Source organism: Python bivittatus, unplaced genomic scaffold (genome assembly GCF_059951505.1).
Source record: "Python bivittatus isolate LINGU-HERP-01145 unplaced genomic scaffold, Pbiv_v1 ctg000080_np1212, whole genome shotgun sequence".
NCBI lineage: Eukaryota > Metazoa > Chordata > Lepidosauria > Squamata > Pythonidae > Python > Python bivittatus.
Window position 1 is genome coordinate 52,505,675 of NW_028277035.1, and position 12,607 is coordinate 52,518,281.

The following is a 12,607-nucleotide window of genomic DNA, read 5'->3' on the forward strand; positions in this document are numbered from 1 at the left end:
GAATTGTGGAAATAATATCAGAAAGAATAAACCTCAAAATGAGTTGTGGTTGGTGAAGGATACTAAGAACAACTAAAAAGACTTTTCCAAATGTATTCAGTATATTCAAAATAAAAGAGTAAGGAAGCACTGCTTATTGAAGATAACAAATGCTAGCTGTTAAAAAGAAAAGGGAGAACTGTCAACTCCTGCTTTGGCTCAATCTTCTTAAATCTCCAAGGCCAGATGAATTTTATCCTAGGGCATTGACAGAATTTGCTGATGGTCTTGTGGAACCATTAGGTATTACCTTTGAGAATGTCTGGAGTGATGAAGTGCCTGATGACTGGAGGAGAATGCCCCTAGCTTCAAAAAGGGGAAAGTGTAAGCACCTTGAAAATAATGCAGTAATTACCAGCATTTTTTAATTACCCCATTTTTTCAAAAAAATTAGAATGCTTAGTACCGTACATATGGATTGTGGGTAGGTTGTAGACTTACCTTACCTTAAGAAAAATAATCTGACAGAGTATCCTATTACACTACAATTAGCAAGCTAGTTATTTATGGCCTGGAAAGCAGAGGTAGAGTCTCTTAGGTAGACAGCTGGAGTGGTGTAGTGGTTAAGGTGCTGGACTAGGAAGTTCTAGTCCTCCCTTAGGCATGGAAGATAGCTGGGTGACTTTGGGCCAATAACTCTCTCTCAGCTCTAGATTAGGAAGTGAAAAAAAAATTACCTACCAGCCCGCATTGGACCAGTGTGATAGATTACAGTCCATAACCTTCAGTGAAGAGGTCTTCATCCTGCAATGGATTGATTTGGGCTGAAAATAATTTCCAATTCTCTTTGAGCTACTCTAGTGTCATTTGGTATTGCCACATCTATAAGTAAAACTTGCTTTTCTTCAACTACCGTAATTTTTGGTGGCAATCATAATAATAATAGATATGCTGCATAATATGTGGTTTTTTATTTATTTATTTATTATTTATGTAATGTGATTTAGTGTCCTCTTACGGTGCAATTATCAACTAGTTATGTTGGAAATGGCCTGGAAAGCAGATATATTGGGTAGATGTACAACTAGTTTGAAAACCATGTTCAGTTTGCTTATCAACAGATCATCATCAGACAGAGAAGAGTCAAATAATAAAGAGTCACATGGTTCAGTCATGGACTCTGTGGGTTCAACATTGTCTGTTAAATGGATGAGGAGGTGAAGGGAATGCTTGTCGGATACCAAATTGGGTGTGACAGATAGAAGACAGAAATAAAATTCAAATGAGATGAGAATGCAGAGAAAATTATTGCATTCTTTAGAGTCCCAAGAATAAATAAGAATATTGACTGTTGAATCTGCTTAGAAAAAGGTATACTTGTTTCAAATACTGTATATGCATTTCCATGGATATGCATGGAAAAGGAATTTTAAAAAAACATAATTTATTGAATTGTATATGATGAAAAGTTAAGAAAGTTAATGAATGATACAAGGTGAATGAAAGGTCCTGAATGTGGGACAGACAGTTTCTTGGGTGTATCAAGAGTGAATCTTGAGAAACCAGGAGTCCAGAAGAATCACCAGATTAGGACCCTACTTTTTCACAGTGAGAGTAACCCATATAGAGTCAGAATAATTGTGGAGTTGGATGGCTTCTGAATCAACAGCCACACCACCTTGCAGGGATTAAGCCTGAGCCTGTTTCTCCCATCCAGACTGTGACAGGTTCACAGTACTGAATCAAGATTTCCTTTGCATCTTCGGATTAGCCCAACCAAGGGGAAGTACAACTAGTTGTCATCAGCATAATTATGTTATCTCATTCTCTGCTGCAGATATCCTCATACTGGGGTGCCTGAGGGCTCAGCCTTTCCTCCCCCATAACTAATGACTGGAATAGCTTGCTCAGAAAGTAGCCGAACCATTGCAAAATTCCTCACCCTTTCAGGTGACGCAGAAAAATACCATGATCAATAGTATCAAAGGCTGAATAGTATGAAAGTTCAGGTGAGCAGGGAGAGATGTACTTCAGACTTTCAAGATTCTGTAACCTTATAATAAAGGTAGTATTAGTACTCAAGTTTGGTGCTACTTGTCTGGACAACTCCTAAGAGCTGACATCAGTCTTGCAAGTCTGAAAGTACATTTCTCCCCTCTTGCCTTTGCAGTCCAAGAAATGAGGGAGGGTCCCTTCTGAAACATCTGCCATGCCTCCATTGCTTCTGCAGGCTAAGCACCTCTTATCTGGCTGTTGCCTAGTCTCCTGCTGCTGCTGCTGCTGCTGCTGCTCCTCCTCCTGCCTATCAAGGTCATTCCCACAGACCATTACACTGACCATGGAATCCCAAGCTGCTTCCAGCTCCTCCCCAGGGAGGAAAGGTTGAAATCACCCAGCACTAGCAGCCTGGGTGAATCAGCTACCAACTCAGCATGAAATCAAGCAGCAAAGTCAAGGATGCTGTCATGCAGCAGTGAGAGTGGTACATCATCACATCAAGCCCAGCTTCACAAATAAGACTTCCATCTGGTGGCCATTGAGTCTCCCAGAGGATTAACACTGCTGTCCCCTCCCCTTTCTAGCCTTGGGGTCACAGCATCTGAAACCCCGAATCACAAATTTCAGACAGAGCTCTGTTTTGTCCACACCACCAGGAGAGTTTGAAAAGAAGATAAAGTGGAATTGTGCTGGTTTTTATGTTTGTTACTGTGATTATTTGTAAGCCAGTCAGGGTTATGGTACATAAGATGAGTAGCTATATAAATCTTTTAAATAATGACTAAACAAACAAGGGCAAGGTGGATGCTCAGCAGACTAGAAACTGAGAACTAAGTCATGTGAAGAGAGATGGGAGGAACTGGGAATGTTTAGTCTTGCTATCTGAAAGTTCACCCAGAAGTAGGTCAAGGTCTGTTGTCTCTCATTCCAGAGTGAGGACCCAGAATGGATGTAAGTTACCCAAAGGCAGGTTCTGGTTGAAGAATTTCCTCAAAGCAATAGCTGTTCAGCAGTGGATTCCCCTTCACTGAATATGTTCAAGCAGAGGCTGGACTGTCATCTGTCAAGATGCTTTTAATCTGGATTCCTGCACTGAACTCAGAGTGGAACTCAGTGGCCTAAATGGCATCTTCCAACTCTGTGATTTAATGTCTCATGTAATTGAATTTCTAAGGGGGTCACATTTGTCATTCGGCACATTTATTGGTATATAAAATACATAATTAGATGGCTATTACAAGCTCTAAATTTCAGGCAAGAGAGTGGGATATATCATGCCTGTCTTTCCATACTTGTGTTAGCATTCAGTGTAGTTTTCTGCCACTTTTCCCAACAGTGCGCTTCAAATGTGCTGTATTATACTGCCTGTAACCCAGTCCAATGGCGTGCTCCCTGTGCATAGAGGAGTTCCACTTAAACACTTCTGGAGAGCTCTTAGGAAAGGCTTAGTGTGTACAAACAAGAAGTGATATTGTGTATGCTTATTGGGACAGAATTAGCAAATAATCTTTGGGAGAGAGCAATTGCCACATTGGACAAAGTCTTGCCTAGACTAAAATGATAGCCTTTGGCTCTTTGTTTTTCAGGAAAGGACAATAAGAAAGAGAGAGGAAGTTGGGGAAAACAATGAAAGCCCATGGGGATGGGGGAGGATTCAACACATTCCATCTAAAAACTGTTTCCAACATTGGCCACCAGCTCACAGTGTTTCTATCAAGGGATAGATCTGGAGATAATATCTACTTAGAAAACAGTAGATATGCACAGCAGTAAAGGACAAGTCAATACAGCTTTAGTGCAATAGGCTTGTATTCCAATGAGCAGGTATAGGCAATAGGTCATTTAACAGTCCAAGGTCAAATAATACACTTACAGATCAATCCAATGTAGCAGCAGTGAAAAAGCAGTAATTCATCTCCAATCATCCCCCAACAACATTGTCCAAGGAGCAGCCTACTAATATATGCAGACTAGCCAATCTCCACCATCCTGGTACATTCCAGTCCCCCTTCTTCACCTGGGATGTGTTACTGCTCTAACAACACACTCCTTAAAGGAACCTTATTCATAATTATCTTAACAGTTTCTTTATGTGGCATTTTCAAAGTACACAAAGCAGAGCAGCTTTTCTCACCTATTGCCCTCCAGATGTGTTGGGCTGGGAATTCTGCAAGGAAAGGTCCCAGCAGGGTTCGGAGCCCTATGTTGGAGAAGCTGAAAGCTAGCTAGGTTGCCCCAAGGAAGGATTTTCACATGGGTAAATCACCTTAAAAGTTCCACCCCATTCTTAAAATGAAGAAGTAGATACTTGATTTGGAATGAGGTTAGAAACATCTGATATCTCTGGGTGCAGTTACAAACTCCCTCTGTAGAGAAAGTGAAGGGGGAAGTACTTGAGATAAAGAATAAAGTAACATTCTAGGGAAGTTGTGTATCTTTGCAAAATCAGCAGAACATTTCCCTTATCAGAAACTAAATGTTCAAGAGAAATTACTGCAGTAGATAAGTTTAAGTCACGGTCAGCTTAAATAGCTTTACTGTACCACAATATCTAAAGAGGCATTGGATCATAATTCACACATATAAAGTGTGTGAATTAGTGTAAGTTATTGCAACAATACATTCTGATGTTTTGACGTGTGTGTGGGGGGGAACGTAACAGAAAAGGAAATTTGGCATGAAGAATATTGGTTTATTTAAAAGAGTTTATACCATCCTTCATTTTCTGATAAAGTAATATATACAATAACCTAATAAAATGGAAAGGAGTTACCTAACGAGGCAAAAAACAGAAATTTAAAAAGTTTTCATTTTTAAAGATGTAAGTGCCTGAACAAACAAATCTCTTGGCTGTTTTCTCTGCCCATGTCTCCTCCCCAGTAATATGTCGTCCTTCATACTGGCTGAGAAGCAACTGCTTCCTCATGACACAGCAGTCTCCCCACTCCCTGAGGACTCAGGTCAGGTGGAAGCGAGTGCTGTCCAGCCACCTCTTTCTTAGCCTTCGTGAGGATGAGAGAGGTGGAGGCTCTCCCCTTTGCTGAGCACCCAAGCGCAGGCTGAGACACCTTGGACTGCCCAGTGGATTTATGTGGAGTAACTCCAGAAGTATTAGGACTGCATCCCTGACCACACACAGTTGTCTACTTGTGCAGAAAAACCAGGTTGGAGTAGAGGTTAGGATGTTGGGCTAGGAGTGGGGAGACTCGGGTCCAAGTCCACATTCAGCCACGGAACCTCCCTGGGTGACTTTGGACCATCACTCAACCTGACCCACCTCACAGGGATATTGCTGTAGGGAAAGATTGGAGGGTATCAGTCTAAGAAGAAAAAGTTGCACAAAGTATCCTCAAGCTTGCGCATCTGCGCTGCTAGTATAAGCTGCAGAAAAAAAATCCACTGGGTTTTACCTATAACGATTGCATGAATTTGAACAGAAGAGAAAGATTGTTGTGAAATCTTCCATCTCACAGGTGCTACTCAGAGGTTCTAAATTCTATGTGTAGTGAAGGAGGGAAGTGCTTTTATTTTGAGAGATTTATTAGAACCAAGATTATTGAAAGAAGGGTTTAAATTATTACCCACAGTTCTGGCAACCTTTCTATATTAGCACAAAGTCTCTAGGGTAGCATTCCTCAATCCCACAGCACTAATTGGCCCTATTTGTTATTATGCAGGCTTTGTTCCTCTCTTTGCAGTGTTGCCTGTTCTTCTCCCCAGCCTGGTATCAATGCATTTGTAAACAGTTCCGTTCTTTTTGTCAGACATATCTGTAACAGGGCTTTTAAAACTGCCAATAGAGTTTACAAAGGAGTTAGTAACAGAGAAGGTTTTATGTAAAATAATGACGTTTACTTAAATACATTATGATTCTAAATAAAGCTTCCAAGTCAGGCCTGGCTGCTGCCATGCTACTTTGGACCTGGGCAAACCTTAATATTTTAAGTTGATTGAGGCATTCCTCACTATTAAGAAATGAAGGCAGCTAAAGCCAGGTTGGTGTAGTAGTTAAGGCCTCAGGCTCACCCAGGAGGCTGTGAGTTCTATTCCTGACTTAGGCACAAAGCCAGCTGGGGGACCTTGGACCAGTCACCCTCTCTCAGCCCTAGGAAGCAGGCAATGGCAAACTACTTCTGAAATCTTGCCAAGAGAACTGCAGGGACTTGTCCAGGCAGACGCCAGGAGACACCAGGAGTCAACACTGACTCAAAGGCAAGAGAGAGAGAGAGAGAGAGAGAGAGAGAGAGAGAGAGAGAGAGAGAGAGATTCATTCATTCATTCATTCATTCCTGGAAAAAAATGAAATGAAAGTGGTAGATCCCAACGTCTCTCCTTTGCAGGCAATGCAAACTTGTAATTTTTTTTTTATTAGAGAGCCTGGTTTAACTCTTAATTAAAATATGTTCCAAGACAGCCTCTCCCCCTCCGCCCATTCTGTGTTAAACAAAATCTTATTTGTATGTAAGAAGAAAGGACTGCTTTTTAGTTGTGTAAAGTAAAAGGCTTGGATAGGATGGGAACTGAAAATGAGAAACGATTGTCTGGAGCCAGATTAGATGGGAGGGGTTTAATTACTGCAGCATATTAATCGCATGACACAATTGGGGAGACAATTTGAGGAAGCTATGTCAAGCAGATTCTACAATATTAAACTGATGGGGAAAGATTTCTAAAAATGACTGGAAACATAGCTAATATACTATTAAAAGGACATTATTGATATGTAATTATATGATATAATTAATATAATATACTAATACTTAAGTCCTTGTTGTTTGAAAGTGTTTTTGCTTGATTTCAGATTTTATGGAGCGGAAATACTGTGTGGTTTACAGTTTCTTCATAGTAAAGGCATTATTTATAGGTGAGTGATTTGTTGACCTTAGCAAAAGTCTCATAAAATATTTTAAGTTATGCCTTATTGAGGAATTGGTGGAATCTGTGCTTAATATAATGTGGCATACATCACAAGGAATTGTTTCCCTGTTAAAAATTTGATTCTATTCCAGAGGTGTTAAAAAGGGGCAATTCAGAAAGCCCTTGAGAACAATCTGTAATTATTTTCTTGTGTTTATCTCTTTGGCAAGATGGATAAAGCTCTGTTATTTACATTGCATAGAAGAGTCTTTGTTTCACATTCTTAATTGCCAGGCACTTAAGCCCCAATTGTAACACTTTATCTTCACTTGAGTGGTAAAGGAGATGGATCACATTTCTGCCCACGTTTTGTTAGACTGACCTCCTCTCAAACACACAAATTCAGCTTATAGATCTAGAAAGCTACTTTGCTCTCAGCCTGATTTAATCAAAGAAATCTTGCTGGCTGCTGAAGCTAAAGAAACAGTCATGTTAGGGTTATTTTCTTTTCAAAAATAAGCTGTTGGCTTTTACGTTAAGAACATCTACTTATTCCACCAGGAAAACAGCTGCAGAGTTAAGGTTTTAAGTCTGGGTGGGCAGAGTTTGAAAGATAAAGAGCCATAGCCCTTTGGATTTTCACAGGATGGTAATATCTCCAGGAGTGGCAGGACCAAAGTTTTTCAGCTCTTTTAGATCAGTTTGATTTCAAGATTTTAAGGATGGGAATGCTCCTGAAATTGTCATTTTTCTGCCAGATTTTGATGGTACTATCTCAGGGTGCTACAGAGGTATAAATGGTCTGGGAGCCACAATAGCTAATCCTTTTTCAAGTGGGTGCAGTTATGTAAGATGGATCTTTTAGGTAAATGTTTATTATTTTAATTCTTTGATGGATTTTTTTTTTCATACAGGGATCTCAAATTAGATAATGTGATGCTTGATAAAGAAGGCCATATCAAAATAGCTGACTTTGGGATGTGTAAGGAGAATGTATTTGGAGAGAACAAGGCAACAACTTTCTGTGGTACTCCAGATTATATAGCACCCGAAGTAAGGCATGCACATGTACTGTATACTAGTATTTCAAATACTCATTTGGGTATTTAGAAATCTTTCTCTGTGTGGGCATGATATTATACATTACTTCTATTGCAGATGTAGGTGATTGCAAGCTGCAGAGTGTTTCATTTTTATGTTTCTCAGAGCATAAAAATGGCATCTGCTTTGAAAATATTTGCAGTTGCATTTAGATATAATTTTTTTTTTTTTAACCTGCGTTCAGTCGTTACCAACTCTGCAGTGACTGCTTGGACGAGTCCTTGCAGTTTTCAAGGCAATTGTTTTTTGGAAGTGGTTTGCCAGAGGCTCCTTCCTAGAGCAGAGCCCAGCTGGCGAGCGCAGGAGGCGGGGTTTCCGTTGCTTCGCGCCCTTTTCGGGCGCGCGCGGTTTTTCGCGCTTACTGGCAACTGCTCCCGACTCCTTTTTGCAAGGCACCAGCAGCATTTTTCCTCCCACCAGAGTGAGAGTCCCCATTTATCTACTCACCTGAGTTTTCGAACTGTTGGGTTGACAGGAACTGGGGAGGAAACAAGAGCTCACCCTGTTAACACGAAGGCTGGACTCGAACCGCTGAAGCATCGACCATTTCTGGCTGGCAACTTTCAGCGTCATTAAGCCGCTGCGCCACCGTGCCCCCTTAGTTAGATATAATAAATATGGTCTATTTTTATAAAGTAGAGTGCAAGAAAGTCTTAGATCCATATTTCTATCAGATCATCCCTATCTTTGTTTGGCAATCAGTAGCTGAGTGATGAACATTATATTTGAGCCCAACAATATTTAATTTTAAAAACAGTTTATTGCAATAAGTCAGTTTCGCAAAGTTATTCACTGCATTGCAGCTACAATCAGCCTCAGTTAATTGGGATCCAGTTGTAACTATAAACTGCAGCTAAAACAGAAGCGAAATGCTCGTGATTTTCCTATGTCAGAGAAGAGAGTGAGCCCAAATCTTGCTGTAGTTGGTTCCTAGAAGGGAATGTTAGTTATGTATGAATACGGTTATCACATCAGAGGAGGTGCCTAACTATTGCTGATCCTTCTATTATGGATGAAAAACCACACACAGAGACAAATCTTGTGAGGAAAAGCTTCTGTTGCATTTCATGTATGGGTTTTTTCTTACATTTGCCACAGATCTTACAAGGCCTGAAGTATACATTTTCTGTAGACTGGTGGTCATTTGGAGTTTTATTGTATGAGATGCTTATTGGACAGTCTCCTTTCCACGGTGATGATGAAGATGAGTTATTTGAGTCAATACGAGTAGATACTCCTCATTACCCACGTTGGATTACCAAGGAATCCAAAGATATACTAGAGAAGGTATACATTGGCTAAGACTAATACATATTTTCTGTATACAAAAATGAAAAACATTGGAAATATTAGAATTGAGCAATCTAATACGCTAAAGCAGCTGTTAATGGTGCTTTTACAGAGAAATTTAAGTTGTCCTTCCTCCTATCCAAATTGTATGTATGTGTGTGAAACAGAGCTGAGGTACAGGACTGCAGTCTTGTTTGTTGCTACGGCATATTGTATAGTCACATGCAGTTCTGTGGTCAAAAGTTCCTTTGATGTTACATGCACTAAGGTTGTTTGGCTAGACGTGTCCACTTGATAGATACATGGATCAATCTATGTCTGTAGTGTTTTAAAAACCTGCATAATCTTTGCATTTAGTCTGTCTGTAAAGTTTCAAAGGCAAGAGCATCATTGCAAATTTGGAGAAGTGCACAAGCTATAAAAAATCTGCATTCTGTTTTACATTCTAATCAGATCACTTTAAAAATGTGGACCAAATAAATTCTCCCCGATCTTAATCAGAATGCCATTCTTCTTGGCCAAAAGACTTCCATAATAAAACAGGATGTACCATGTCTCAAGCAACAGAAGAGATCACTCCATTGAGAGGAATAAATGAGAAAGTATTTCTTACATCTAATTTCCCTTTCCAGAATCCATATAAGAACCAACGTTGACTAAAATTAGAGGCTTTAGCTCTGTAGATTGCTATCTGCTATAGCAGTTTCAGCATCTTACCTAAACTGAAACTGGGGAAATTCCTAAACTGTAAGCCCCAGAACTGGCAGCTAGCATAATCAGGGATGCTGAATTTGGCAACTTCTGGAGGAACACAGGTTCTCTGTCCTTGATCTAAAAAGCTATTAAAAACATTGTTTCTTTCAGAACTGTAGTTTGTCACAGTAACTGAATGAAGAATGTTTTCATATTTTGTAGCTGTTTGAAAGAGATCCAACAAAGCGACTGGGAATAACTGGAAACATCAGAGATCATCCTTTTTTCAAAGCAGTTAATTGGGCAACACTGGAAAAGAGAGAGATGGAACCTCCTTTCAAACCAAAAGTGGTATGTAGCCTCAACATCTATTCCTCACACTCCAGAGCATGGAACTGAGATGCATTCATCCGTTACGTTCTGCTCATGGAGCTGGATCTAAAGGCAGAATGCATGGAGATTACTTTAGGGGGATGAGTAAATCATTCTTGTTCCCATCTCACTTGTGCATATATTTTACCTGTAACATCGTAGTATTTAGTTGGCATATTTTTTTTCGAAAAAACTAATTTTAAGTTCAAAATATCCCCAATGTTTTAAAGGTATCAAAAACATTGAAAAAATGTGAAAGCCAGTAAATAACCAAGTTCTAAGCTATATACTTGTCAGTTCAGTTCATACTAGAATTTGCAAATAGTTAATTCTTCAAACATTCCTGACCCTACCCATTTTTATTGTCACAACCTCCCTGAAAAGAGGGCATGAAATACTGTAGGTTGAGTTCAGTTCTTCATGGCCACTTAGCAAAATGGCCAAAGAGTTGTTTGAGAGGGAAGAAAGGCCACCCGTGATTGACATACTGCTCCATGGATTTGATGCCCTGCATAATTATCTAGGCAGTTTAGACCATCTCAACTATTTTTAATCGCTTCTCTTCTTCTTTACAGAAATCACCAGGTGACTATAACAATTTTGACAGAGAGTTTTTGAGTGAGAAACCTCGACTATCGTACAGTGACAAAAACTTAATAGATTCTATGGATCAGTCTGCATTTGCTGGTTTCTCGTTTATCAACCCTAAATTTGAGCGAATTCTGGAGAAATGATTATTAATTAAACAGAACTCTGAGATACAGCCCTAATGGAAGCTTTCCAGCTCTCCACATGGAATGTGACTGAAAGACATTCACCTCATAATGACCAACTGGGTAGTGATTAATAATACTTCTGCTAATTCTTTAGCAACTGGCAGCAACTTTGTCTTGCAAGGCTGAAGTACCCTTGTGAATCATGTGTAAGTGATTTTCTCTGCAGCTGGGAAAGTGTAGATGTATGTGTGTTGTTATTTGAATGTAGTTATCTATTTGGACAGTGTGTGTGTGTTGGGGAGTACGCTTTATTTTGCTTCAGAGGGGAGATATTATGATGGTATCTTTTAAATACAGCTAACACGTTCATTTTCATCAAGCAAAATGACTTGACATTCTATTCAATTAAATCTGGGCTTCAAATTTTTAGTAAGTGCCATCAGTTAACACACTGCTTTACAGGCTTCCTGTAACATGTTTACATCCTTCCTTAAAACTATTTTCTTTCAGTTCCTGGATAAAGGTGTATTGAAAATAGTGAAATAGAATGTTAAAAAGTGACTTTTTCTTGCTCATTTCCACCACACATAATTGTGTTAGTTGATTAGAATAAAAACAGTCTTTGGTGACACCTTAAAGATAAACACATGTATTATTGGGTAACCACCTGGAGTTGCTGGGAGCCAGGCAGTACATAAATTTATTAAATAAAGACTACCCAAGAGCTTGTAATATATGTTTGCTAATTTTTAATGCATCACAAGACTATTAATATTTCTGAAGAAACTTGTATCTACAAACTGAAATTCATACATGATGGAGCAAATTCCATAATTCAGTGGGAGTTATTTCTGAGTAAACAGATCTGAAACAAATTGTGCATCTTTTTCCAAAAACCGTGACAGGGGCAAAGAAAATAAACCTGGCTGCATGAACTTTCAGCCTATTTGAGAACATTTTAAGTATTGTTTTGATTTTGGAATAAATGGATGACTCCAAAGCACACATATGAGTTTTGCAGGTACATTTTTAGCAACAACAAAGAGTGGGAATAGATACATTAAGCTTCTGTGAGGCAAAATGTATTTCTACTTAGAAACCCCTCACAATATGCACAAATTGAACAAATTTAGACCCACAGACCCTTTGATGTCACTGGTCATGGCCTCCAAGTAGCACCTACCAACTGAGAAAGGTTGCCCATTAGTGTAGGCCAATATAAGCTTTGTCATCACTTAAGGACCACTGGTGAGACTGTCTGGTTTCTGTAGGATTACTTAAATGTGCAGTTTGTTATGACAAGTAAAGGCTTTGTTTTTTGATTTTATAACAAAATCTGTTTTTTGTAGACAGATAATGGTAACATGTATACAACAGAGCTGAAACTTGAGGACTCAGAGAAGTTGATTTTGGACTGTTACTCTTGAAAGACTTGATGACACATAACATGTAAATAAAGAACTGTGTTCTGTCATTCTCAGACTTTGCCTGATTTTTAAGTCTTGTATCTAAAAGTTACTGCCTCAGCTTTTCAGTCATGTATATTATACATTTACAACTCAGCACCCAAACTCCGTAACAATTAGTTCAGAAAGCTAGAA

General features: G+C 39.2%; 1 protein-coding gene across 2 annotated transcripts in view; it reads left to right on the plus strand.

Moving 5' to 3' along the window:
• Positions 1 to 12,477, plus strand: part of PRKCD (protein kinase C delta) — a 74,509-nt gene extending 62,032 nt beyond the window's left edge. The window contains exons 14-19 of one of the 2 annotated variants that reach the window (XR_015794850.1): positions 6,779 to 6,841; positions 7,749 to 7,887; positions 9,034 to 9,222; positions 10,141 to 10,269; positions 10,866 to 11,212; positions 12,356 to 12,477. Coding sequence is in view for 1 of the 2 variants with exons in the window: in XM_088134081.1 (XP_087990207.1) it covers positions 6,779 to 6,841; positions 7,749 to 7,887; positions 9,034 to 9,222; positions 10,141 to 10,269; positions 10,866 to 11,024 (679 nt within the window). In the remaining variant the exon portion in view is untranslated. Of the gene's footprint in view, positions 1 to 6,778; positions 6,842 to 7,748; positions 7,888 to 9,033; positions 9,223 to 10,140; positions 10,270 to 10,865 lie in introns of both variants that reach the window. The other variant, XM_088134081.1, reaches the window with a different exon arrangement.
• The last annotated feature ends 130 nt before the right edge of the window (positions 12,478 to 12,607 follow it).